At 42.9% G+C, this 27,981-nt stretch overlaps 1 protein-coding gene across 2 annotated transcripts; it reads left to right on the top strand.

Annotated features, from left to right (window-relative positions):
• The first annotated feature begins 21 nt into the window (after positions 1–21).
• Positions 22–27,187, top strand: NUDT3 (nudix hydrolase 3). Of its 2 annotated transcripts, none has more exons than XM_075776185.1 (5): positions 22–281; positions 14,945–15,055; positions 22,883–22,927; positions 23,724–23,808; positions 24,729–27,187. In XM_075776185.1, the coding sequence occupies exons 1-5, from the start codon at positions 258–260 to the stop codon at positions 24,896–24,898; spliced, it is 435 nt and encodes a 144-aa protein (XP_075632300.1). In that variant the 5' UTR covers positions 22–257; the 3' UTR covers positions 24,899–27,187. The 2 variants fall into 2 exon arrangements, with proteins under 2 accessions (XP_075632300.1, XP_075632299.1); XM_075776184.1 differs by lacking the exon at positions 22–281 and adding an exon at positions 2,118–2,823.
• The last annotated feature ends 794 nt before the right edge of the window (positions 27,188–27,981 follow it).

Genomic DNA, 27,981 nt, shown 5'->3' with positions numbered 1-27,981 from the left:
ATAGGAGGGAACTTTGTAGGTTTGGTGGTTACTGACACAGGGTTTTGCTGCTGTGTAGAGGTGATTCTTAGGGAGGAACGAGGAGCGTTGGCTCATGGCAGTGCAGAAGCACTGCAGGCAGGTTTTCTACTCGGCCAGGGAAAACACTCATTTCTGGTAATCCCCAGTAATGCAGTAAAGCTGGGCTGAGAGACAATTCTATTTTGCAGACAGAAAATTCATCAAGTTCAGCTGTGTTGTCCGGAGGCCCTCTGTGAATGGGACACCACCAAGGCAGGCAGGTGAGCGTTTCCTTTATCCCAGTTCAGAAATCACTGGGTTAATTAACGGTGGCTTAAGAAGGATGGGTGGTTGTGACAGCAGCTGCTGCCTGGAGCTGAGCAGAGCCCCAGTCCCCTGCAGCGTGCCGCCTGCCAGTAGATGTCACTCGCCAGCTAACAACGGGACGATGCTAACTGGGAATGGGTTTCTGTAGCCTGGTAAATGGTACCTTGTTCAGGGCAGCCTTAGTATCACAGAAGTCAGCTAGACACTAACCCAGGGGAAAGGGGTTCATTCCAGTCCTAGTTTGGGGTGAGGGAAATGGTGGGCATGTGATTTTATTAGTTTTTTAAAAATTTATTTCTGAGGGACTTGGCACTGTAGGGAGAGACAAGGTGTTTCACATCTTCATTTTAACTGATCCACCTGCCTTATTGAAGTTTGTAGGTTGTGATTTAGCTAAACCTAATCCAGACTAACCTGCTGAATCCCGGGTGACTGGATTTAGCAAAGAGACGCTTTACAGCCTTGTTCTTAACAGGAACGTGCATTAAAGCAGCTTGCTTTTTTTTTTTTTTTTCAACTTTGGTAGTGATATTACTGAGTTTCTGGGTTGTCTGCATCTACTGGGGCTTTTTGTTCACATTTCTGCTTATTTTATCCTACAGCGTAGTGGTAATGTTAACGCTTGCTGCATTTCTAGTTCTGTTTGGGAAGCAGCGTGTTCAGTAAAACGTTTAGCTTCGTGTGAAATTAAGCAACTATTTCAAATCACTTTGGAGTACTTTGGTATGAAATGCTAAATGTTTTCTTCTAAAAGAATGTTTGACTCTTTAAAGGGAAGATCCAAATGACCAAGTAAAAATTGCTTTTGCTTTTTGTTTTAAAACACCAGTTTTAAACAGACTCTTCCACCAGGGAAGTATTACCCCACGTTTTTAATCTCCTAACCCACTGGTCCGTCCAGCCTGGGACGGGAGCTGTGTGTGTGGTGGAGAACGGATCGCATCCTCGTCCTCTCAAAGCTTTTTAGCGTTCAGCTGCCTGAGCTGGCGGACGGGGGTGTGAGAGGCACGGCCCTTCGCAGTGCCTCTGGACGGTGCCTCCGCGGGTGCTCTGCGGTGGGACGCGCTCCTGGCAAAGAGCCTTTTGTTCCACCCGTGAATGGCGTCGGAAGATGTTAAAGGCCTCTCCGCTTTCCCTCCCAACAGGACTGTCTCCTGTTGCGGAGCAGAGACCAGGCTGCTGGAGCCAAACCCATGCTGGGCAAATCCTGCTCAGACAAGTACGTGACCCTTCGCCAGGGTTTTCCTCCTGGGGGGAGCGCACAGAATTGGGGACGGTGGCGTCCAGCAGCACCCCTCTACCGCGCAGACAAGTCAAGCCCTGTGCGCGGGTGTCGGCAGTGGGGTGATGGTGATGTTACCCCCCGTCCTGGGGTGTAATGTTGGGGCTTGCAGGCTGCCCGCTGAAATTGTTCCCTTAGGCTGAAGCCTAAAATTGCCCCCGAACGGCCCGTGGGGAGCAAGGAGGGTGTGTGATAGTGGGGGGACTGCAAGTGCCCCCCGGGAGGTGACTGCTGGTGCCTCTTGGGTTGAGGGCACCTGGCTGCACAGGACCCCCCCTCCGGGGTGCGGGACCCTCCGTCCCGGATCTGCCCCTCCGCCCCCCCCCCTTTGTTCCGCTCCCGCCCGCGGGGTACAATGGGACCCCCCTTAACCGCGCTCCGCCACTGGCGTAAGCCGCCCCCCGCCTTGCGTAAGATGGGCATTCTTCCCTCCTCGGCGTCTACGCGCTTTGCGTAGAGCCGCTGTCAAAGTGGAGCCATGTGCGCCGGGGGCCGGCTCTGCCCCGGCGTCTTTTGCGTAACTGCTAGGGCGCCCCAGCACGCAGCCGCCCGCCGGCTTACGAATAGCCGCCTTATTCTCGAAGGCGGCCTCCGCCGCTGGCGCGGAGGGCGGGAGGAGGCGGAGGCGTGGTGGCCGTGTCTGCGCGGGAGGGGGGAGCGATTCTGGAAGCTGGGTTGCGCCGTCTGCGTGGCGGGCGCGCCGTGAAGCGGCAGGGGGCAGCCACCGCCTCCCCCGCCCGGCGGCTCTACGCCGTTTGCGTAGCGTGCCCCAAGATGGCGTCGCGGTCGTCGTCGTCGGTGGCCGGAGCGCTGGCAGCGGCGGCGGAGCGGCTGGAAGTGAAGGGAGGGATGAGGCGGGCGAAAGGCGGCAGCGCGTAGCGGGCGGCTCCCGGCCTGCGGGAGACAGAGCGAGACCGAGAAAGAGACTGTCGCGGGGAGGCGGCCCCCCTCCGTCCCCCCGTCCTTCCCCGCCCGCCCCTCACGGGAGCCCCGGCGGGTCCTTCCCGGCGCCGCCACCCTGCCCGCCCCGCCCCCGCCCTCTAGGCCGCGGGCCTCGCCGTCCTCCGGCCTGTCCCCCTCCCCAGCCCAGCCCAGCCGCCCCCTCGGAGCGGAGGATGATGAAGCTCAAGTCCAACCAGACGCGCACCTACGACGGGGACGGCTACAAGAAGCGGGCGGCCTGCCTGTGCTTCCGCAGCGAGACCGAGGAGGAGGTGAGGGCCGGGGGCCGCGGCCGGCCGAGGGCATGTGTGTCCCCCGGGGGCAGGGGTGGGGGCGAGGCCGGGTCCCGCCGGGGACCGCCGCGCAGCACCCCGCGTCCCCGGAGCCGCCCGGGTGTGACTCGCTTGCAGCGGGATTTATTTTTCTAGATGCGATTAAGCGTCGCTGTGAAAGTTGGTGTCTCTCCACCTTCTTTATTTCTCTCTGCTAAACACGAGAAAAATGCCCAGAATGAAATGCTCGTGGGGTGGTGGAACAGTCTGGTAAGGAGTGTTGTGGCACGGGATGGGATTTGGCAGTTGAGTGGACCGACCACGCTGGCAGAACTTCAGTCCAGCACATCACATGAGATGGGAGAGGAAACCTGACCTTGGATTTATAAAAAGAAACTGGGATAAAAGGGGACTGATGGAGTGCCAGAAGTTGCTGTCCAGAGAGGCCTGGGAGGAAGTGGGAATTAAAGGTAGATTGGTTAGTTAGGAACGTCTGTGTTGCTAAGTGGTTGTATTGTCTGTGAAGTTAAAAAGAGAAACTTAGATGTGCAGTGTTTCACTGTTCTTTTTTAAATATCTTCTTAATGTGGGCTTGGGGTACTCTGGACAAGCTAGGCTGCAGGTCTTTTCTTGCTTCTTCTGGAGTCAGGCATACTTCATCTCATTTACTGGTTCCTGAGTGGCTGTGCTAAAGTCTTTGTTCTCCTGATTATCATATTTGTAGCTACAGGAAATCGGAAGGGAATGCAGACAGTTCACCGGAGGAAAGTAAATTAGCATACCGTTCAGTTATTATTTAACATGGTGAAGGAGGCTTGACAAACCCTTTGTAGCTGTGCTGTCATGGTGAAGAGCGTCAACATTTCAAGCATAAATGGTCTGAAATGAAAACAATATGTTTTGGTGCAGCGTTCATCCTAGCTGGTCCTCCCTGCTGACTTTGAGGAAATTTGTGATACTTTGAACTGACTATGAAGAAGAACGTAATAGTATTGTGTAACGATACTGGAGCTACTCAGCTTGGGTGGTTGAAGGCATCAGAGTTTCCTGATGTGATTTTACACAATTTGTGAGGCAAGTGTGGCAATTCTTCTCAAGAGTTAGATGCTTGACCATGTTTGAAGACAGAACTGTAATTTTAACAGCTACCTGATGCAATCAGCTCTTGACTGGCTGTTAGTCTTTATTTTCCACCTCCTCAATTTGCAGTGTCATACGGGTTCCAGCTTACCCCGTGGCAGTGGTCTGATACGTCTTCTGGCCGGTGGGAACCGGTGTCCAGAGCTCTTATGGTGTTGATGACATAAAGCTTTGTTAACATGGCAGTTTCACAATACTGACCCGAGATGGTTGAAGAAGGAAAAGTAAACTCATTCTAAAGGCATGCTAACTTGTGACAAATTTCTTTCAGCATAGGTTAAGCTGGTTAGGTTTGTTTAAGGTTGAGCTTTAAAGCCATTTTTATGTCAGAGTTGTGTCTGTGTTGTGGTTTGCAACAACTTTAAGTGGATTAAAAATCTCATTTAATTTAAACTGGTATAATTTCATGCTTTAGTTTTTAGGTAAGACCTAAAGTAGAAAAATCTGTTTGCAGTTTCAAAGGCAGGAGTTGAGGTAGCTGTCTCCCTGTGCTAATTGTGCCTTGTCATCTCCATGGGTCTGGTACGAAGGCTGGGAGTGAAGCTCTGGGAAACTTTTTGTGTACCAGGGCAACAGAGGTTCTCACATGAGCATTGCTTTCTCACCTGAGCCTTGGTTGCTGTTAGTGTTTGGTGGTATGTTGTACTGTTCTGTGACACAATAAGGAGCGCTAATTGCTTTGTAAATGATGTAGATTGATTTTCCTCAAGTACCTGCATGTGTGTGCTTTTTTGTAAGTGAGCCACAGAAATAGTGAGGGCATGAATTACAGTTCTGATTTATTTTGAATTGGCCTCCTGAGGACATCACACAGCCTTTCAAATGCCATATTTATTTAGGGTATCTATGTATTTAACACAGAGCCGAAACTGCATCCTGTGTTCTCATCTATGACATACCTACTGTGGTAGCCAGCCATGAAGTGGGCTTTTTCAACAAATTTGGGAAAGTTATTATCAAGTCATGCCATACCAAACACATATGTGCCAGAATGGACTCTTTTCGCAGATACTGCACTTGATCTTGGTCAAAAGGCCTAGAAGCCATTTAAGTTATGCTTGTATCCATTATTGAAATCAGCAAGCAAGAAACTTTGGTTTTTATTAATTTATCTTTTTAATTATTTCTTAGGTTAATTCTCATTTCTTGGCATTTACTTAAACTTTAATTTGAGAGAAGTCTACTTGCCTAATCTTACTGCGAGTTGTGCTTTTTTGATATCAAGAAAGGTTTTATCTGTACACATGTAGTTATATAGTTTAAGATGTCTGTGAAAGATTTCTTGCTTTTCTTTTTCCCTTGGAGAATAATGCAATTTTTTTTGTGCTACTGCCGTATTTTATTATTGATTACTTCTATTTAAATGGAAATACAGATCTATTTAGAAGGCCTCTCCAGGGAGGAGGGGAAAAGCCAGAATCAAAGTATGTTAAAGATCTATTAAAAACTTACTGTTTAAAAAGAAAAGGCAGGGGGGAACATGTTTTGATAAATAACTTAAACTTGCTGTATTAAAGTATTATTTTTTTCTAGGACTGGCTGTTTCTGGTTACTGTTTCTTTTAAGCACTTAAGAAATAGTAGATCTTACCTCTTGCATTTCTTCTTCATTTCCTGGCCTGAATTTAAAAAAAAAACAAGTTTTCTCCCTTTTTGAACCCCTGATTAGTGTCTGAATAAAACAGTTTTATCAATGAACAAGAAGAAATAAGAAAAATTCTGTTTACATTTACAGAGGAAGCTACTTTTTTCTTTTAGGTGTTTACCCCCCAACTCTTCAGTTATTGATTTAATTTTCTTCAAAATCTTAGTAATCAATGGAGATTGCTACAACAGCATGTCTTTGGTTAGGCATTGAATTTGCAAATAGCGAGTTTTAACGTAATAGTTCTTACTTAGTTTCTTTTTTAGTTGTTAAGTGATTTGTTTTTTCTTTATGCTGCTTGAGGTTGCACATTTTCTCTGTATTACATTTGGAAGCTACTGCTTCTGGACATGAAAGAAGCTCTGGAACGTCTTTAGAAGACCAAACGTTGGCTGAAAAGATTTCTTTGTTACGTATTCCTTTAAAAAAGCAGTCCAGGGAGAATTCATTTAAACATGAATCTCAAATGGAGCAAAAAATACATTTCTTAATTGGACTGTGTGGGAAAAAAATACATATTTTGTGTTGTTTCATAAATAGTAAGCCACCATGGAGTGATGTCTCTTTGGGAAGGAGAGAGAACAGGGGAATCAACAGGATTAATTCAATTCAAAGAGAGTGCCAACAGGCTTCAAAGGACCTTTCGGCAATCGAACACCAGGACTCTGCTATTTTCATCTTCTCAAATGGAGTAAACTCCCTTGATGTTTGTTGCTTCCGCAGAAAGAGTGTGCGGGTCAAGAGATCCCAAGTCTTGTGTTATCTCTGAAATCACGCATTTTATTGCTCGTGATGTCAGTGCTTCTCAATATTGCTGTTATGGTGTTATTTTTAAATAACACGAGTATTTTTTGTGTAGACCAGCTGTTTCAATGAGGAAATGTTCCAGAAAATTTCACTGGTGTCTTACTAGCAGGCAGATGGAAGCCTGCTCAATGGCAGCATCTCTGTGTTAAAATATAACAGAAATAAAAAGGAACCGTTTGGCTTTAAGTCCCGTGCTGGTGTAGCTACAGGTTTAAGCATGCCTGCATTGTATCTGGTGAAAGGACAAGCTGCTCATTAACAACTGGTATTTTTAAAGACTTTTTGGAGGAAATGCTTCAGAAAGAATAGGATCCAGGATTGGTCGTCTTTTCTTAATTGTGAATGAAGTCTAAATTGAGATGAGAAAACAGAACTTTCACACAGCGACTGGTAAGCGCCCTGGCTCTGCCGCTCTGTGAGCGCGCCAAGCCAATGCGGTCACCAAAAGCTACGTTTATGTAGCCCCACAACAGCTTCGGCTGGGGAAAGCAATTTGAATGCAAACTATCCTTTTTCTTCTTGCCTCTCCTGGGTCAGTTTTAAACCAAACTATGATGTAATACAGCAGTTCTCAGATTTTAACTGTAGGCTACGTTGATGATCGCACAGTGTTCCTAGGACATCCTTTGTGCATTTGCTTCAATGTAAAAATAATAGCTAAAAACACTTGGAGTACTGTTGGGACGTAAAGGGAGCCTAGCATCGTATGACTGTCGTATTTTCCATGGAATATAGTCTCAGAGTCTCTGTTCCGATGGCTCGGCTTGACTCTGTGCATTCCCTTCAGCTACATAAAAGAGTTGTGGTTGAAACCAAATAAAGTTCTCCCTGTCTGTTGCTAACACATTACCACATCTCCAGTAGGATATAGGCCAGTTTAGAAATAGTTCTCTTGCTTGTGCTTCTCCTGGCCCTCTCTGCTGTGCTTGTAGCTAGTTTTCTCCAAGAGCAAGACTATAATCCTCAGCAAAACCTGGTTTTCAGCTTAAAAAGTGTTTTCTACCCTTTTCATAAAGGCAGTTTTCATAAACAATTTTACAAGCAATTCCATGGTCCCAAACTACAAAAGAATGAAAATTGTTAAATTTTCACTTAGTTTACTGGAAGCTCTGTAAGCTGTTGTGAAACTGAAGAATTGAGTCCATTTTGTTGTGCTGTAGCTCAGGGAAAGTGATGAATATGGAAAGAGGAGAGCGTGTACTCCATCCACCTCTGGGTTTGCTGAGGACCCAGCACCCTTCAGACAAGCTACCGAAGCGTGGAGGCAGGTACAAGCAGTTGGGGGGGTGTACCCAGCTGGGACTGCTGCCAGAGGACCTAATCTTTCCATGGATGGTCTCTTAAGGTCTGGAAAAACAACTTTTTCCCTTCTCAGTCTAAGGAAAATGATCATGTGCTTGGATTTTATCTTTTTTTTTTTTTTTTTAATAAGGAAGATTATCCTGGTTTGCATACCTCTGTGATGGGGTCACCCAGAAAAATTGAATAGAACAAAATTAAGAAACTCTCAGTTCTAACTTATGAATAGTAAATATCAGTGTTCAGATGCTGTGTGTAATATCCAGCCACTGGGAAGCAGGTACTCGATTTCTTTAAACAGTAGTTCCTTTTCAGTCTAGCTGAGAGACTGACTGCACGGACTAGTCAAGGATCTTTCAAATTTTGTGCATATTTATCTGAGAATTTGTGTATCTGTAGCTGTCTGTTGTCCAGTGGATAATGCACAGTAACTCTTTGTTCTCAGAAATTTCATGTTAATGTGAAATTCAGACACATATGATTACCTACTGGGTAGATTATTTTTTTTTCGAAGACGCTTCAGATGATTTGAATGTTATTTTCATTCGTATTGACTTGGGCAGTTACTTTTTCTAGTGTAAATAACATATATTGATGTTATGCATAGAATTAACTACTTATATTTGGAAAGCTCAAGAGTTTTCATGGCTGTAGGGTGTTTGCATGCTTTACTTTATGAATAGGACCTGTTAATCGAAACAGTAAGTGTAAGCATATGCAACTGCTGACATCCGGAGTCATTTGGTCTGTGTAAAAAGACCAAAATACTCCCTTCGTTTCTTTTTTTTCTCCCCCCCCCCCCTTAGGGGGGAAAAAAAAAGCGCACTTTAAAAGCTAGCATTCCTTCTGGAAAAAGTTTGCCTGGATGAGTTGTGTAAGTACCGAGTGACCAACAAACTGGTTTTGACAGGCAGAAATAGGTTATGGGTGTTGGGGTCTTCCGCTGGGAGTGCCTCCTTATCAGCCCTTCGCTTCTGAAACGAGCGGCTGCTGGTTCAGGCATTTCAGCTGTTTGCTCTGACCTGTCCCTGCTGTGAAAGGCAGGTTGCAGATAATTTTGGGGGTTATCTAAAACATAATTTTGATGGAGGGAGAGGACTCCGGATTGTGGTGTTCTTTGGTAAGAGCAAGCAGTTGCTCTGAAGTCACAAGAAAACTGTAGTAACAGTAATATGACCCTTGGTATTTTGAAGCCAGAGTAGCAGTGCAGTATGTGATGATTTATTATTGTTATTGTAAGAAGTAGCCTAAAAACCAACAGAATCTTCTTTATTTTTTCCTCTATCGTTATAGTACCGTAGGTGCAATCCAAACACTTGAAATGACTTGAACTTCTTCCAGTTCACCTCTTACTCCTCTTTCAAGACTTGCGCTTTACTTTGTGAAGTTCTGTAGCGCGAATAATTTCCCCTTCTAGCTTTCTGTCATTAATTTCCTGCTTCCAGTTTCTAGGTACTGCTTTGTAGGTTAGATCGCGTTATGCCACAGATCAAGGTGTGGATGTCTGCGAGAATAACACTTGTCTAAGGAACTGTATACTGTTGAGGAACAGTAAGGACGTGCTGTTACGGTCAGGATAGGGTTGTTTTGTGGCTTGCTGTTGAGGTTGTGTGTATTCTTGTCTTAGCTGAAGACATTGTCACGTTTAAAGCCAACTGTAGTCTTGCTGACCACAGGCTGTACTTGTTACTGCTATGTGCTAACTTTGGAACGTGCTCTGAATAGCAAGAGGCTGGGAGAAGCTCTTCTCTAAGCCTTGGCGTGCGTGGTTAGACCATCCTGTGTTAGTAGTTTGGCAAAATACATGTTTTGTTGTAGTGTAATCAAGGCCGTGTTTCTGCCGGTTAAATTAGATTAATTTTTGCATGGCACTGCTAACTACTGTGTCTCTTCTCCCCTCCTGCTCATCTTGAACTCTTGTTTGTCAGCATATGATGTTCTTAGTGTTTAAAGGTGGTTTGATGTGGTCAAATTGAGATCCCAGTTTTGTCAGATATAAAAGCATCAAGTACGGTAACAATAATATAGTGGGATTGTGAGAACATTTGTTAACTTTGGGTAAAGCATGAAAGGTCTTTATTATGCTGGACACAGAACTGCAGCAGCTACAATATCCTGCCTGGTCATAGGGCAAATCGGAGAGTCGCTAGGACAGCTAAGCTCCAAACTCCTGAATACAGAGACTCTTATTAAATTGAAACTTTCAAACAAAGCCAGATTGTACAAGCGAAAATCATTTAAGTCAGCCATCTTCTCCACCAGTCTCACTACAGCGTGTTATGGGATGTTATTTTCTTGCAGTCTATGTTCTGATAATGATGCTAAAGTGTGAAAGGAGTTTAAACGTGGAGAGGTTTGTGCTTTAGTCACTATGTAAAATACATTATTTTTGTGCCTTAATATTGGTAGAAAACATGAAAGAAAGTGCAGAGGCTGTTTCGGTAGCCAGGAGCTATAGATTGGCTTCTGGCGGCAGAATGCTGGCTGGGCCAAACCCCAGGTATTTCACATCTTGTCTGCTGTTTCTTACTACGTCTGCCAGTGGGATTGTCCTTAGCCTGGCGCACGTGGGTAGGACGGTCTTTTCCTGGAAGCCTGGAAGGTTCACAGCTCGTTGTCTAATAGTGTTGTAGCCTAGCTTCTAGTAATGCTGTAGCCCTTTCTGTCTTTGCTGTAATGCTCTGTGGAGTCTCTTTCTAGGAATCGTGTTCCGTACAGTGTAGCTACTCTTGTTTTATTTATGGGTGGTGGTTGTTTAAATCCAGCATAGTGTGAAAGAACCAGGGAATCCCTCAATCTCTGTTCTGTTAACTGAGAGTTAATTCTCTGCCTTATTTTGGTTGCCCAGTTTTTGCTTTGCAGAAAACCATTATTTCTGGGTGGAAAAAACCCCAACCAACCACCCAAAACCCAAACCAAAAGAGCCCCACTGTGAGCACAGCGGATTTGTGTGTACTGAGGTTGTTTTAAGGTCAGCATCGTGTATCAGGGACTCTCAGATTTATCCTGGTGACAAACTCTTTTCCCCTTTTCCCATGGAGCTCCCAGCTCCATGTGTGGCTGTCCAGGCAGGCTTAGATGTTTCCTCATGTTTCCTGTCTCCTCCTGGGGAAAGTTGGTAGGCTGCTCTAGATTTGTTTGGGTTGGTTGGTTTGTTTGATTGCATGCTGCTTTGAAGGTTGCTTACCATAAGGGCTACAGTCTAGCAGTGTTCAGGAGCCCCTGCTGTAGACTTGAAACTTTGCTTATTTTTCTAACCTCTTACTTCATTGATTGTGTGTGAGAGCTACTTCAGGGCTGCCTTGTGCGTTGCCAAAGAGGCTTGTGTTGCTCATTTCCCTGCTTTGAAATGACATCATTGTCTTTCAAATCCTGGAAAACAGAACTTGGCCTTGTGATCCGATACCTGTGAGTGCTTTTCCAAAAAGGCTGCAAGACTTGGCTCCAAAGTCTGCTCCCAAAATCCCTGCTAGGCCAAGAGTCTCAGTAGCCATTTTAAACACGGTTGCCTGGCAAGAATAAAATGGAAATGTCAACCTTCCTTTGTGTTTTGGCCTGATTTTAAAAAAATCAAATAAGTCATTTTTGGTATATTTTTAATGACTGTTCGGGTTAAAATCTCCTCTTTAGTATATAGTCAGATGAATGTTTTTATGTAATAAAAGAGTTAATTAAAAGTGTTGAGGACATAGAAGCTACCAAGTGGTCCTTTTTTAAAAAAGAAAAAAAAGTACTCTTTATTCTATAGAATTCAGTATTGGAAAAACATTCAGTCTAATTGAGCAATCGAATGACACTTTTGTCATGTTGTAAAATGAAGGTATAGTTGCCATTCTCTGTCTTGTCTTTTTGGTGTAAGTTAGGCTTATGCTGTATCACATGTTTGTTCTGAAACTTGGAAAATAATTCTGACCTCGTCACGGCAGGAATACAAACTACTGCATCCCTCTTCTGCAACCTGCTCAGCTGATATCTTCGCTTCCCCAGGTATTTTATGGTCACCCAGCCAGCTATCGGGGCAAAAAGGTTTGTGCTGAGGAATGCATTTCTTATCTTGGAAACAGCATTTGGGCTGTTCCGCCCAAATAGTCATGGTTTTCAGAGGGAGGCTGTTTTTCAGCAGATCTCATTTTACTGGCTTTGGGGCAGTTTGTAAAATATTTGAATGATATTGCCTTGTGAAAATAGGGATTTGGGTTATAATGACCTTTTTACCCGATCCCTTTGAATGGTTGCATGTATTGGGGCACAAGACTTTTTTAGATGTGTTGTGTTGGGTTTTTTTAAACACAACGATGTCTCACCCTCATTTTGAACTAGGCCCCTTTGTCTTGGGAGAGCTTGTTGGTAGCAATATCCTGTTTAAAGTTGTTTTAAAAGAATGACCTTGTAGGGCATGTTTCCTGCTCTCTCTTGATGGGATTTCCTTTTTATTAAACAGGAAATAGTCTGATTACATAAAAGTGTGAGAATGACAGGTTTTTCCTTCCCAGTGAGGGTTGTTCATGTTAATTCTATTCAGAAAACTCTCAACTGCCAGAGCAGCTGAAGTTAATTTACTTTGCCTAAAATTGTTGTTTACACCTAAAAGTTCCTACTAGTGTCTTGCTAAAGCATTGTCTTAGTCTGAGCAGTCCAGCAGGCTTTCCTGTAGAAGTCTTTGTACAGGGATTTTCTTAGATACTTTTTCTCACAAGTGGCTTGAGTTCAATGGCATGAAGTGTGCTGTGCTGAGTTTCAAAGATATGTTTCTGCAGCTTTTTTTAATATTTTTTTTTGTTTTCTATATTTTTTTCCCCTTTGAGCTGGGACTCTGAATTCTGAAACAACAAAGATGATGCTTCCTTACCTGGCAAGAAAACGTATACTTGAAATGTCTATTACTTTTCTTTTACCTTTGTCCTCAGAATCACCTGCTGACCTCAAGTTAGGAATTTCAGTCCAAGCTCTGCAGTGTACAATACTGGTAATGAGTCAGGATGAAGTCAAAGCCCTGTAACATAATAGGAAAAAGTACCGTGATAAGATGGCATAGGTCAGTGGGGTGCGTTGTGTGCTGAGCCTGCAGTGGCCAAGTCTTGGCAAACCAGAGGTGGTTGCTGGTGAGTCCCAGCCCACGGCACCTGGCTGCTGTCCCGAGCTTGAAGGTTCTGAGGATGAATGAAGTTTACATTCCCTATTTAGGCATGCTTTACTGATCGCGTTTTATATGGATAAGATGTTGGGGGGAAAGGAATTCTGTCTTCCTCTTGAAGAAGGCCAAACACCACGGGGTATTACTATAATGTAAATGCTGCTCCATTGCAAGCTAAGCCAGAAGATGGGTCAGGTGGGTAAGCATCTCCTTTAGAAAACTGCAGAATTAAGGTAGCCCATTCAGCTTAATTCGTTTCTAGTATGCATTGTTAATACTGTAATTCAATAGACAGATTGAGGAGTGTTCAGGCATGGAAATGAGGTTGGTTGATAAATGATGTTTCTCCGTGCATTGCAGGATTGAGATGTGGGTCCTGACTGAAGCAGGAAGAAGAGGCTTTGAGACATTATTATTGGTGGGATCCACAGAAAATTGCTGATTAGAGGAGTGCTGACACTTGAGAACACCGAGTTTAGTTCCTGACGTAGGAAAGGTTAGGCCAGCAGTTGCCAAAATGTTGTGACCCCTCTTCAGTTTCTGCCTTAAGCTTTGCTACTCCGGGTTTGAGAGCTGTGGTTTGGACCCCCGCAACTGACCCTCCTCTCCTCACCCCAGCGTGATCTAGTCTGTTAGCCCCCCTCTTTTCCCTGTGCCGAGCTGGTGTGGGCTGGGTGACCCTGGAAAATGAAAAATCACTTTGCAGGGTGGTCGGTGGGCAGATGAGAATTTTCAAAAGATAAAAGAGCTGGGAAACCCTGGAAATCTTACACTTGTTTTTGTTTCAGAAGTTTAATTTTGAATTCTGTAGGTAGGTTTCCTCTTGATAATTAGTGCAAATCTTTTCATATCCTACTGGTAAATCAACATTTACACAGTAAAGCCTGGGATTTTAGTGTCTCACACAGTTTAACTTTGAAATGTTTGATTGAAACTGTTACAGCTGGCCTGTAATCTAATTGGACTGGTATGTTGGAAAGTTTCTGGAGCAAGTCGCTTTGGCTGTAAGCTTTGTGCCAGTGAAATGATGAAGTATAGCATGATGACTCTAATGAACAAGCTTTGTTTGGAGAGCTGAAAAACAGTATTAGTTTTGTTTTTAGTTTCCATCTCTGCTCGTGGATGTATTGCAAGTAGATTTAGTAAGCACAGTCTCTCCGTATTATTTGGGAAAATTTTTAGCCAGTTGAGATTTAGTTAGCTTTTTGTTTCCAGAAGATGATAAAACAAAACCTGAACTTGTACAAAGTAGAATTACACTGGAACAAAATGTGTTTCAAGAAAAACTGCCACAAAGCATGCTTATGAAAAATTATTGCTGTGAAAATGGGTGAACATGGTTGAACCCTCTTTCTCGTTCAGAAAAGTCCGTCCTTCTATGCAGCCTTTTCCTAGGGTTTTTAAGTGGTTTAATATAGGCTTGTATTTTGCTTGTATCTCACTGAACCCCCATCAAAACCAAAAGTAACCAAGAGCTGAACTCTTTCGTGCCTGCTGCATAAGAAGAGGCAGACAGGGAAGTTGAAAATCTGTGCTAAAATAATTGCACATAAATATTTAAAGGAAAGTTACCTGACTTTTATGTGTCATTAGTGTAACTGCAGAGGAAGACAAGGCCAAAGGTACCAATAAAATCAAATCAAGCTACTTCTGCAAAGGGTGAAGGTGCTGAGCAGTTTTTGTGCCATCTGATGTTGTTGCATGACGTGTATCCTGAGCTGTCAAGAATAGATAGTGACTTAGAGTACGGCAGGGAACTCTTACACTGCAAGTATTGTGATGCTGTATCAAATAGCAAATTGTTGTTTTGGTATGCAGAGGCATAATTTATTCTGCGACACATTGGAGCAGTGAGAAGGTAATGGCTGAAATAATTTGGAGTGTTGGAGTGCCTTGGTGTCACTGATAATGGAGTTTGCACAGCTGTCTGAAAGGGGCTGAGGAAATTGTCTTGGAAAAATTGGATTATTTTCAAGGACTTGTTTTGGATTGGTCATGTGTGGAGGTGAGAGGTGCAAAGACAACTTCTCTTCAGCTGGGCTCTGGAAAGGAGCGTTGTCTTGAGTTTATACATCAGCTGCACTCTACTCTCCGCAGGTGCTGCTGGTTAGCAGTAGTCGTCATCCTGACCGATGGATTGTCCCTGGGGGTGGCATGGAGCCCGAGGAGGAGCCCAATGTGGCCGCTGTGCGAGAAGTCTGTGAAGAGGTGAGTGTCTAATGAGAACGGGAGCTCCTGGAGCTGCGGTGCTGATTCTTAGCCAAGGCTCTGGGAATTTGTTTTCATCACTCTTGCTTGTTTTCCTTAAGGTGAAGAGCAGTATAGGGTCACTGGTGATATCCACATCGTACGTGGGACGGAAACCAGAGTTCTAAATAAAGATAGCATAGGAATGTAATTCAGGGTCTTAGTCAGAATGAACTTTTTCTTGCCTGATACCTTTAACTGAAAATAGATGAAATTAAGTGATAGTCATTTCAATACATATGGTGATACTCTCCATTTTTTTTTCTCTGCACAAAGAACAGTTTTTTAAAAGAGAACTTCAAACAGCTGTACATTTGTGGAGCTATCTAATACCTGGCTAGAAGGTGGAAATAAAACCTTATGAGCCACTAAAGAGACTCCAAATATAGGGATCTCCATATGTGTTGGTCTAATATGTATTTTGAGTTTTATGTGAGTAAGAGAAATTGATCGTAAGAGTTATAAGCAACAATTCCTAATGTTTTCATGTTTTTTACTTGAAGCCATTTCAGAAAGGGGATCAAGCAGCAGATCAAACAGATTGATGAGCTGTATTGGAAAAGGTATATTTTTCTGTTCAAGCTTGAAGAACAATTTTATTCTTCATAAGAAATTTAAAGCCAGCAAATGGCAGTTGACTACGTTGTATATAAAACATGTCTTTAGAATCTGCTTCCGAATATTATTGAATTGGAGAGATGCTTGGATTCAGAAATGATTAAATGATTATATATGGATGACCAAGTAGGTTCATAGTTATATAAGGCAGGATTAAAAATGCTTTCAAGAGGGTTATAAATCTTTGTGCTGTGGAACAGAAATCAAGAGCTAATTGATGGGACTTGGGAGGAAGCTTCTCCAGTAGTTGCTTTATTTAATTGTCTGGTATATGAAGGTTTTTCTCTGAAGTATTTGGAAGTACCTGCTGCTAACAAAATGCTGAATATCTAGGCCTCTGGACTAATCTAATGTGGCAGTTCCTGAGTTGCGTGTTTCTCTTTGGATGTTCTTATTATCTAGCAGTTTATCAGAAAGATGTGAAAGATTATGCAAAGTTTATTTCTTTAGATGTCCTTAGGTCTCTCTAGCACTGGGGACTGCTGCTTGCAAATTTCGTTTCCAGCCTGTAATACAGCTCCTGCTTTTTTAGTCACTGAGCGATCTTTCAAACACATCACAAGCCAAAGTGAGTTTAACCAGAACGATAGAAATATTTTTAGCTGCAGACTCCTGCTTTACAGCCCAATCGTTATTAATTATTAAGTTATTTGATACAGAAGGCAAGGGTTCATTCAGGAGATGCATGGCTTTGCCTTTCAAATCCTTAAAATAAATCTGTATCGACCCTCCCTTTCCCGGGCAGTGCAGCGCCTTGGAAGAGTCGCCTCTCTTTCCATGACAGCTCGGGGGCTGAAAGGAAGCCTTGGCATGGGCTCAGTCTGCAGTGAAGAAACTGGTTTGGGCTGGCTGAGATAATCCCCTCTCGCTCAGCTGGTGTTCCCTTGCTCACGTGGACCGGTGCCGAATGAGAATGTAATTCAAACTGTGGCAGCCTGGCAGGGTTGAGTCATTCTCAGCGAAGCACCTATCTGCTTGAATGCCGCTTGACAAACAGTAGACATCAAGAGCTCCAAAAGCAGCAGGATTACCCTAACGGCTAACCTCCACGACACCTCGTAGTGTTTGACGCGAACGCAGGGTGGGAATCTGAAATGGGGCTATCAGATGCTGTTACGATAAAGGCTTTCCTGAAAGCTCTCTGCAGAAAAGCAGCCTGTCGTGTATAAAATTACTTGAGCATTTCTGCAGCTAATGATTAGGCTAGCTGACACGGGCGAGCTTTTAGGTGTGTGGGGCCTTCCTCAAATAGGTTTGCGTTCCAGTACGCTGCTTGTGATCCGCAAACAAAATTGTAGTATACATCAACTGTCTTAAGCTCAGCGAGCTGTTTACTGTAAAACGTTGCTGGGGAATGTGCGTGGTAGGGGAGTGTTTGTTATATTACAGCTGTAACACTATGAAGCACCTGGCTTCCCAGCTTATGCTATTGATTTGGCAGGGGAGGTGTTTTAGGAGGCTGCTTGCTGGGTAACTGGTGTGTGTGCTAGCTGGTAATCCTTGTTTCATGTGAATTTAGGCTGAGGCTGATTTCTTAGTAGGTTTGGTGTCTTTGCTCTTCTCCTGGGACAGATATGTCTGTCACTCACAAGGAAACAAGAGGTTAGCTGAGCGGGTAGAGTCTGCTGCTTGAGTTGGGAAAGGGAAAATCCGTTTTCCTCCATGTCGATGAACACAAAGTAATTTTTATCCTAAGAGAAGGTGGTTTGCGTGCTGGTCAAAGTTATGGAAGAAATTTGTGGACTTTCTTTCACTGGCTTTGGAATGCCTTTTCTGTCTTAATAAGAGACAGTTGGAAGAGCTGGAAGGACTCATTACCCTTTCAGTTGCTTGTGGTCTTTGAAGATGACAATAGGCTGTTTTTTCTCAATTCATTCTTTTTTACATGGTATGCATTTGCTTCCCTAAACTAAGATATTTAACTTCTGCATTCACTATTTCAATTTCACCACATAAGTGAATTTATCCATGTGATTGCTGGAATAATTGTCATCGAAAGAAATCTGACTTTTCCCTCTTTCTGATTTTCAAAATTCTTCTCAGTTGAAGACTTCTGAAAAATGTTGATTCTGAGTGAAACCTGTGATCCCGCTGTCCCAGTTCGAGTTAGAAGTCCTTGTCCTAGTTTGCAATAGTCCTTATCTATATTAATCTCTACCAGCAGAAGTATTAAAGCAGACAGGTACCAACATTTGTCATGCTTTCTGTTGTCTGCATAAAATTTGAAGTGACTTGTGTTCTTGGGCATTGTTTTCTGGTGAAGTGGCAGTAGACAAGTATGCTAGCTCTGAATGAGAGCAGCCTTTTCAGAATAAACCCACTTATTTCTGACAGATTGTTGCAAAACATTGTAGTCAACCTTACACAGCTGTGTACTCCAGGTATGTGCTAAGGTTCACCTTCTAGGGAAATGATGTGCTCCTTTAAAACAGTCATTAGTGCCAATGGAGTATATTTTTTGCTTCTTCATTCTTGGATTTTTTTACTGTTGTGTTCTCTCCCCAAAATTAATTTTGTGTTAGGAATAAGGGTTTTTTATGGGTGTGAGCAACTGGTGAAGAACATGTTTTAGAAATAGATGCCTTAAATTAAACTTATTATAGACTGACTTTGAAAAAAGCCTCCACACTCATCTGTTAAACCCAAAGGCATTTCATTTTGCACTTACAGCATCTTTCACATCCTGACCTTTAAATACTTAGTAAATGTCAAGTTCTATAAAATTATGGGAGCGTTAGTTGTGCTTTCTTTGTGGGAATCAAAAGCCAGATAAGTTGTGCTTGATCTGTGATCAAACAGGCAATTGATGCCAATATCAAAAATAGTCCATCGTGATAGTACTTTGATCTAGTTGCTAGACCTCTTTTTTTTCCCTCTTAAACATGCTTTATAAATAATCTTTTCTGTTTCATGTATTTTGTGAGTGATTTAGAATATGAATATTGCTATCTTTCAGTGCTAAAACAGGAAGACTTTTTTTTTTTTAAATACTGCAAGGACCATGGATGAATGGTGACGTTGAACTCTTCCTAGATTTAGTAATGCTCAGTGCAAATAGTGGACCAGATTCACTACTGTCTGTTACCCTGTGTACTCAAACTTCATAAAAATGAGTGCAACATCTTCAAGTTCTTTGCTCTGTCGTGGTATTTAATCTATTTCACAGATATAAAAGCATGTATCGGTTGTAATGCAGTAAAGAATTAGATGAGTAAGTATAACCCTCTCTGAGACACAGTAGAGACAGCAAGAAAATTTGCCAAGCAGATCTGTAATTGGCATCTTCAGAACTTGTCTAAGCTAGCAGTCTTTATGGGTGTGATTTACTACCTTCAGTACTGCACGCAGTAGAGCAAAGATTTGGGTGTTTTACCACAGTCCTCTTGCCCAGCAGTAATCTGTAGTAGATGCAGGCTTTGAGCCTAATAGAGCAAAGTAAAATAGCTAAAATTCCAACCCACATTTTCCTTAGCTCAGATGGAAGGAAATAAAAGCTGTCCCTAGGAACAGATGGTGTTGCTGCAGGCTGCTTTTTGCATCTGACCCGAACTTATTTTCAGCTTTGAAACCTGAACCTGCTGTTCTTGGATGTCTTCAGTAATTTTTCTTTATTAAAACAAGTTGTTCCATGAGCAGCAGAACTAGTAAAGCTTCATTTCCTCCAGATTTTTGTTCCTTGTCCTGAACACCCAGCCCACCCCTCTGGGCGTCCGGCAGCAATTTGAAGTCCTGCGCTGTTCTGGGGCAGCTGGCTGTTGCTGTGACACTGGCCCTGTCTTGCCAGATTATCTTTTCCTGCAGGGAGGACTACCTCAGACCTTGGAAACTGATGTGGATCCGCAGAGCGGTGAAAAAGCAGCTCATTTTGCCAGCTCTGCCTGTCCTCTTTTGTACCCAAGTGTCTCTTCCCGGGGAATACCGTTGTTTGATTGATTTGCTTTATTTTCCCACCTGCAGTTAGAAAGTTGCTGCTGGTGCTCTCCTACCCCTTGTCGGTAGGTTTAATAGCATCCTCCTAGGATGCTCCTTGCAGCATGGGCCCCGCGGGCAGCACTTCTAATGCTTGGAGGGGGAACATGTGCCCAAATAAAATTGTGCTGTCTCTGCCAGACACTTACTGTTGCAGCCCATGGGGGCGGAGGATTCTCAGTCCATTTACTACTGAGGAGAAAATTCCCGAGTCATCTGGTGCAAATTAAGATTTAGATCCAGCTTCATTCCTGGATGAGCCTGTGACTATGCTTTTAACTTTCCAAGAAAATGTTCATTGTCCTGCAGTGAAGATGAGTCAGGAGGGTGCTGAGGGGTTGGCCGGTAGGAAAGCGAGGGCTTGCCCAAAAAGGAGCCTGGCAGTTTTGTTGCTCGTTATCTAGCTTGCTTTGTTAGCGATAACAGCTATAGAGTATTTTCTCTGATGCCTTGGGCAACTTTTCTGTTAGAAACTTGTGTGAGACTGAATTCCACTTCCACGTTTGTTTGTTCCATTAAACAAAGTGCATGATTATACAGAGACTGTGACTTTGTGTGTGAATTAAGAGCTTTATCAAAAATAAATGTATAACAAGCCAGTCAATCTCTGTTAGATGTCCTATATGTTGTCTTTAAAATCCCCTATACCAGTGGAATAGAATGAGCAAGCCATTGTTCTACAGGGTGTTGCCATCTTTGTAAGGACTCTCTTTATAAAATTGGCCCAATATTTGTTTGACTCAAACCATTAATTTATGTCACCATTTACTACTACATGTGGTAAATTCATACATGAAGAAAACCTTAGCATTTTTTTGGAGTTGTCTAATGATAATTCAACATGATTTTCCTGTAGTCCGTGTTTGTCTTGGCATCACTTTTTGTGCCTTTTTGGGTGAATAAGACTAGGCAGAATGAAGAAGGATGATCTTAGTTTGCAGGGGAAGCATTATTTCCATCTCCTCTCTGTTTAAGCAGAACAGAAGGAAGGGCTCCTCACCTGCCTGTTTTACTTCAAGCACAGTTTTAGAGCTGAGGATAAACTGCTTGGGAGGCTGGTTGTGCAGTATTTATTCATGCTTAGTGTCCAGGCTGGCTAGTTGCCTGGAGATAAATTTGTTTCTAGTCAGGCTTGAGAGTTCTCTAAACCGTCACAACATCATCCCTGGCCTTTGATTCAGTTCCTTTGCAGGTGAGTAAGGCGAGCAGAAATTCATCAGCCTTCTCCATGAACAGGTGGAGAAAATTGGCTTAAGATGGTTATTTACCTGAAACATTTGATTACACTTCACCTTTTAATATATTTATGTATGTATGTTGTGAAGGTGGAAGCCTTGTGTTCCTCTCTGTGTTATTGCTGGCTGGTTGATATGGTGGTTTAGCTAAAAAAAAAAAAAAAAAGAAAAAACCAAACCAAAACCCAAAGACCAGGGTTGGAGGCTGCTGGAGTTCTTTGAATGAAATTCATTTGAAGTATTTGCCTTCCAGTTCACTTCAGAGAGATTAGTCCAGGTTAGCAGCCACAGTTTTGCAGATGAGGTAAAATCCCTTGTCCGCAAAGGTCAGAACCAGTTATCTGTCCTAGCCATGCTGGTGTACACATACACGCGTACATTGACCTTCATGGAATTGCTATTTGACTCCCGAAATAGCCTCGTGGTTCGTAGTCAGTGGTCCACCTATGAGCTGAGCAGAATGTCAGAAGTACTGATGAGACAATAAATTTTGCATCCAAAAACAACATAAAAGATTCAGTTGAAAAGCTCCTTACTAGAAGTACAGGTCAGGGAGCATGTTACAGAAAGAATTATAGATTTCTATGAGTGCTTGTAGTAGGGGGAGCTACAAATCCTTTTCTCTTGGGGCAGATCTGCCATCGGCTATTGCTAGAAGCAGTAGTGAGGTGTGCTCTGGCTGTATTGTTTAGTATCTGGGTGTGTTCATTTAGTAGGCTGGGAACTAAACCAGTAAAATATTTTAATTAATAAAAGTTCTGCCTTTCTAAAAGTATGTGACTGTGCAGCAGTTGGTTAGTAGCTGAACAAGTGGGAAATGGTGTATCTCAGCTGCTCAGGACAGAGACTTTGTCTTATCATTAGATATTTAGTTGCCCTCACCCAAAGAGTTCCACAAAACAAAACAAAAAAAAAAACGGGAGGGGGGGATGGACACAAAAAAAGCCTGACATAATCAGATCTCTATATCTTGTCTGCAAGAGCAGAGGCACTGTTTTCCTGAACTGTTCAGGATGTATTCCAGAGATGGCAGCCGAAGTTACCTTCCAAACGTGGCTGGGTTGTATGCCAAATTGTGTGTGTTGTTTCAGACCAATTTAATTATGGAGCAAATTCTCATCTTGTCTGTAGCACTTGAGTTCCAACCGTTTACAGTCGTAAAAAGAAGGGAATGTAAATTATTAGTAAAAAAAGCGGAGTGGTGGTCTGAGGGCATGAGAGTGGGATGGCATTTTGCATTCAGAGAGAGCGGAATGAGAAACAGCACTTTGAGAAAGCAACTGAGCCACAGCGGTGAGAGGATGTATAAAAAGTGACAGCAAATCTGATAAAGTGGGTAGATCTTCAGGAGTATTCAAATAAAAGACAAAACTGTTGCTTAGATCTTCTCTTGATTTGTGTGTCTGCTTGATTAGAAAGTCTTCTTTCAATGTGCGTCTGCATCTTGTGGTATATCAAAATGCTCTTGCTCTTGTTGCGGAGGCCACGTTACAACATTGAAAGTATTTTATGTTTATATTAGCTTGCTTCAAATATATGCAGGGTATCCCTGAAATACCTGGTAGCTGTCATGTTGCTTTGATGGTGTAAGTGGATGCCTTATACATACTTTGAAGTTATTAAACGATAACTTTAAAGAGGTAAAACTACTAAACCCCAAAGCAAATTTTCTCCATGCTTAGACTATAATAACCTTTAGAAGATATATTTTTTTTTTCCCCTCCAGAACGAATCTAAAATGGTTTGAATATAGAAAAAGAAGAAAAAAAAATTCCTGGGAACGCATGCATGGTTAGAGCTCCTGGTACATTCGTGTCGTTTTTCTTGTGACCATGTTGTTTTCAGATTAACAGAATTTTACAACATTTGCTTCCTGTTGTAAAGGAACTGCTCCTGCACAACAAATAAGGAAATATGTGCTGACCTGTTGTTAGAGCATGTTTTTTTCTCTTTGAACTTTTCATAGGCTGGAGTGAAAGGGACGTTAGGAAGATTGGTGGGAATTTTTGAGGTAAGTTTCAGATATTGGGGCTGTGAAATTTTGATGCAAAAAATTGTCTTGGAGTAAAAACCATTTCCCAGTTTGTTGTGAAATAAACTAGCTAACTTGTTTGAAGGAAAACTTAAAACTCTCCATTTAAATAAAAATACGTGCTGATCCTTTCAGTGATACTGATCATCAGCAATTTCCACTTCAGCTGAAATCCTGAGTGATAAGCCAGTGTAACAGTGAATATTCTCAGTGCCGTCATACCTTTCTTGCTGCCAGAAAATGCCACCCTCCAGCTGGGGAGCAGTCGCTCGCCTTTGTTCTTTACCACCTGCCATCACCCATTGCCAAACTGGCCTCTGCAACAGGGTGAAGCGTGTGTGCTCCTATTAGGAGTGCGGTAGCACCTGATGAGTACTGGTAAGATACATAGTCAACAGGTACCCCACACAGTGCTTTTTACAGTTGTTTTTTCACTAACTATTTCAGTCGTGAAATAGATAAAAATCTTTCCTGTAGGTTTTTTTTTTTTTTTCTCCCAGCTGAGGAACTGATTTAGAAGCATATTCAGCCACCAAATAGTGCCTTACAGATGAGGAACCAGACTTTTTGGCTGCAATCCCTATTAATATTTTCAGACCTCTCATTTAAAAGCCAACAATTTTTAATAGCTAAGATGAGCTATAATGAGAGGGAAACTGCACATAAGGTACCGCAGCATCGCAGTGAGGCAGCTCGCGACTTGTAGTTGCCATGTGCCCACCTGCCTTTTCTCCTTCGGTAGCTTTGTTGTTATTCTGTTCCCTTTGCCTTCTAGAATCGGGACAGGAAACACAGGACATATGTTTACGTACTTATTGTCACAGAAGTGTTGGAAGACTGGGAGGACTCTGTCAATATTGGTAAGCTCTTTCTGCTTGCTAGCATTAACTGGTTTGATGCGGACAAAACATGTCAGCTTAGCATCCCTCAGGGAGCTGGAATCCTTGTGAGAGCAGGCGAGAATACTTGCAGTGGTGTGTCCTTTGGTTGCTGCGGAAAAAAATTGTGGTCAAGTTGATGCTTTTGTAACCTCTGTGGCCCAAGAGAAGTCAATTCAGCTGCACAGCTGCCCCTACAGGAATTTGGTGTTTAATTCTTGCACTTGAAGATGCTAAGCAAAGAGCATGAGGAAGTGTCCTAAGACTAGAAGAAAATATATGTGGGCAGCATGGATTAATCATTACCCATTCTCTTTTGAAATCTTTGTGTTTAAATCGGATTCCCAAATGAAAATGAACCTGTTATTGTCAATAGCGCTGTAGTACCTGTGATGACTGTCTTCAGGCTGTGTACAGAAGAGGTTTTAAGGAAAGAGTAAGAAATGAGTGCTGTCCACCAAAAATTGAGGTTCACTTGCAAGTTGATGGAAATTGGTGATGGTTGCTGTGTGTTGTTATAGGTTGTTTTAAAATGAGTATCTGACTTGAAAAGAAATTGCAGAAATAGCAAAATAAATGTGGTGGTTTTTTTTTTTTTTTTTTAAATTGAGAAATGCAAGACCAGTCTGTTTGGACAGTGGATGTAGTGCCCTAAACAGATACGTGTCGTGGGGATAGAGGAGCCATCAGTGTGGTGTTTGGAGTTGGTGGCCCACGAGATCAGAGAATACAGAGAGAAAATTTCCCAGTGTCTTTTGAACCGATGCCTTGCTACACAATGAAATTATTCTTGCAGCATTAGTGCACGTCATAATGATTGAAAGCTAATCAACAGTAATGTTTAAACATAGAAAGGGTAGCATCGTTTTGTGGCACCTACTGATTTTTCTTTTTACCCACAGGAAGGAAAAGGGAATGGTTTAAGATAGAAGATGCCATAAAAGTTCTGCAGTATCATAAACCAGTGCAGGCCTCGTATTTTGAAACCTTGAGGCAAGGTTGTTTGGCAAACAACGGCACTCCTGTCATGACCACGACGTACTCTGAGAGCTCCGTGTCTGACATCAGATGACTGAAGACGTCCCTCTGAGAGAAATTTTGAAAAATAGACTGAAACATGGATTTCCCTCCCCCCTTCCCCTTTTCACATGCCTCCTCTATCAAACAAGGCATGGGCAGCAGCCTGTGGCAGAGCAAGTGTTAAGAGTGCTGCAATTTAGTGCAAGGTGGGATTTTATTTTTTTTGTTGGCTTTTTTTGCTTTTTTGGATATGTATTTTGTAAAATACATTTTGTGCATGAAGTGCCCCTTTCCCGTTACACCGCTTCCATGGCCTGGCGAGCGAGGCTGCCAGTTTTGCCTCTGCCTTGTGTTCTGAAGTGTCCCGTTTGTGTCATCCCAGCCATAGCCACTTTTTTTTTTTTTAATTAAAAGACTTCAAATGTGAGATCAGCTCTTTAAGTCTTAGTCTGTACTGTAAGGTGCTGTCCAGACCTGTGTGGTGGTCACTTTCAGCGCATATGTATAAACTTTTTTTAGATGGAGAATCTAACACTTTAATTTTGCGGGAATTTTTTTTTAATCCTGGTCTGCTTCTGAAAAGAAGGGTTCATAATTAATCTGTTTGCCTTTTGTTATGGTTTTTTTTAAAAAAAATACACATTCTGTGACAGTGCTAGTGGCTGGGCCAGTATACTCCCCGTGCAGTATCTCCTGATTTAGTGCAGTGACACTTGAAGATGAGGGCAGAGTTTTGATCACCTGCAGACATCCCTGCTGCTCCGTTGCATCTCCTACAGCTTCCGCCAGTGTTTCTACATTTACATCAAAATGAAACAAAAAGGAGTTGGTCTTTTAACACTTGGCCAAAAATAAATAGCCTCAGAAACGCTACGATAGAAACTGAATTTCATTGTCTGTGGTAGGAATCAGGGATTCAAAGTGGGGTCAAAGTCTGACAAACTGGAGCGTCGATCACCAATGCTGTTCTGCTGATCCTGCTGCGTTCTGCTGATGTCTCTTCTTGTCCACATGCCTTATACCGTGCTGAACTGGATACTTGTAATTTGTGCTAAAGCATCGGATTGTACTTACTGAGTGTTACTGCACGAACCCTCGGTTGGATAACTGTGTGTCCCTCAAAAGAAGTCCTGGGGAAAAATTCAGGTGTTCAATCTCTTGTCCTGTGGTTCTGCAGCACTTACAATTGCACCATGGAGCATGCTCAAAATGTTTAAACTCTCCCTCCGTGAAAGGTACAGCTGACTCCCGAGCAGAATTGCTAGTTGGAGAAGTACACCGTTAAATAGGATAGCTCCCCGATGCGTTGGCACACTTCACATTATTAGTTTTTGTTGTTTTTATTGATGTAAGTTTCATGCTGTCTTGATTTGCCAACAGTGTTGTCTAGTTGGGAAATAAAATGGGAAGGGTTGGGGCGGGGGGGTGGGTTGGGACAGGTACAAGTTTTGGGAGGGGCATTAATTAATCCCTGGCTTGGGACAAGAAGTAGTTGCTGAATTCAGTAACTTCTCCTTTGTCAGAGCATAGCCAAGATGTGAAATTAAATCTGCAGTACTCTTTTTTTTTTTTTCTTTTTTTTTTCTCTCCTCTTTATTTAACAAAAAATATTCTAATAAATACTCACTGTTCCAGAGTTTTCTCTCTTCCTGAGAAGCGCTTACAATATGAAAATCTGATAGAAATATCCATGGAGCCTGGGACAAGGGGGAATGGTATCCTTGCTGGTTTGGCAAGAAGCTGTTCATTTTAAGATCCTATTCTGTTCCTTTACTTGTTCTCCTTGCTTTCATCAGTGTGGAGTAGCAAGGCCAAAAGCAGTGCCAGTGATCGCTAACACGAAAAACCACGCATAAGAAAAAGCTGAGAGGCATTATTCAAGAAGTAGCTTGAAACCGAGCATCTGGAATTGAGCCTAAATTACACCAGTTCAGTTCACTTCAACTTAGAGACGAATGTATAATACTTTCTTACTCTGTGCTGATCGGCCTGAACCAAACTTCTCAAAAGGGCTTGAATATTGTATCTGGAAGTGTACAAGAAATTCGGTCTGCTGTTACCGAGCCGTGAGTGGCGCCTAACACAGCCATCTACTGCCTTCAATTGAGTTTTTGTCTTTACTGTACAGATTAGTATGTTGAAATTGCTTTGCAACAAAACAGCTGGTACTCCTGAAAGAGTAACTGCAGTTTTAATATCAGCAGCATGCACACTTTTGTTTTTAAACTAAAAATGTTTTTACAGGGCTGTTAAACTGACAATTTAGGGTAGAATATTGTTAATGACTTGCTAATGGCTTCTTTGTTTGGGTCAGAAAAATAAATTGTGCCAAGAAAGTGTTTTAATGTGGCATGAATTGATGTTGTTAACACAGTAACATCGAGTGGCTGATATTATGCCGCCTTAACTGGAAATAGCTCCTGGGGTAGAAATAGCCTTTATTCAACAGATGCAGATTTCAAACCAGGCTTTAGTCCTGCGCTACCTGAATCCCTTCCCTGCACCATGCGAATTCCCGTCTTCCTCAGCATCTGAGGTTCTTCTCTAGTAACTGATGTAGCTGCGTGCCCTAGCAGTTTACGCCACTTTATCCAAAATGTTGTTAAATTGGTTTGGGACCGACAATCAAACTACCTTTATTAGTGATAACAGAGTTGTTTTAAGGGGGGGACGCGCTCTGGGTTTCGCGGTTGCAGACTAGTGCCTGCTTGATTAAACTGCTTAGGGCTGCTGTCATGACCAACCACTAAAAAACCTGTAGGATTAGACTCAGATGTCCAGCGTTGCTAAAACTGGTGCTATATTGAGATAGCGGGATTCTTACCTCAAACGATGTAGTGTCTAGCCTGACCCCTTAAATCGAGCATTACAATGTGTCTCGGCTTCCCCTTGAAGGATAGTGTTCTTAGCTTGGCTTTCAGCACAGCTTCCATCTTTCTTGGCACTGGTGCCTTCGTAGGTAAACCGGAGGAATACCAAGTCTGCAGCAGATTTGTCAGTCACCCTCCAGTTGCAGGTTTCAGGCGCTTGTCTGGGTTCCCTGAGATGCGGTTTGGGAGCAGTGCCCGGCGGTTTGGGAGCAATGCCCGGTGTTTCGATGATGCACAGCCTCCGACTTAGAGGGGCTACTGTTAA

Source organism: Balearica regulorum, chromosome 25, assembly GCF_011004875.1.
Source record: "Balearica regulorum gibbericeps isolate bBalReg1 chromosome 25, bBalReg1.pri, whole genome shotgun sequence".
NCBI classification, from domain to species: domain Eukaryota; kingdom Metazoa; phylum Chordata; class Aves; order Gruiformes; family Gruidae; genus Balearica; species Balearica regulorum.
The sequence above is the reverse complement of the archived record's forward strand: the minus strand, read 5'-3'. Positions and strand labels throughout refer to the sequence as shown.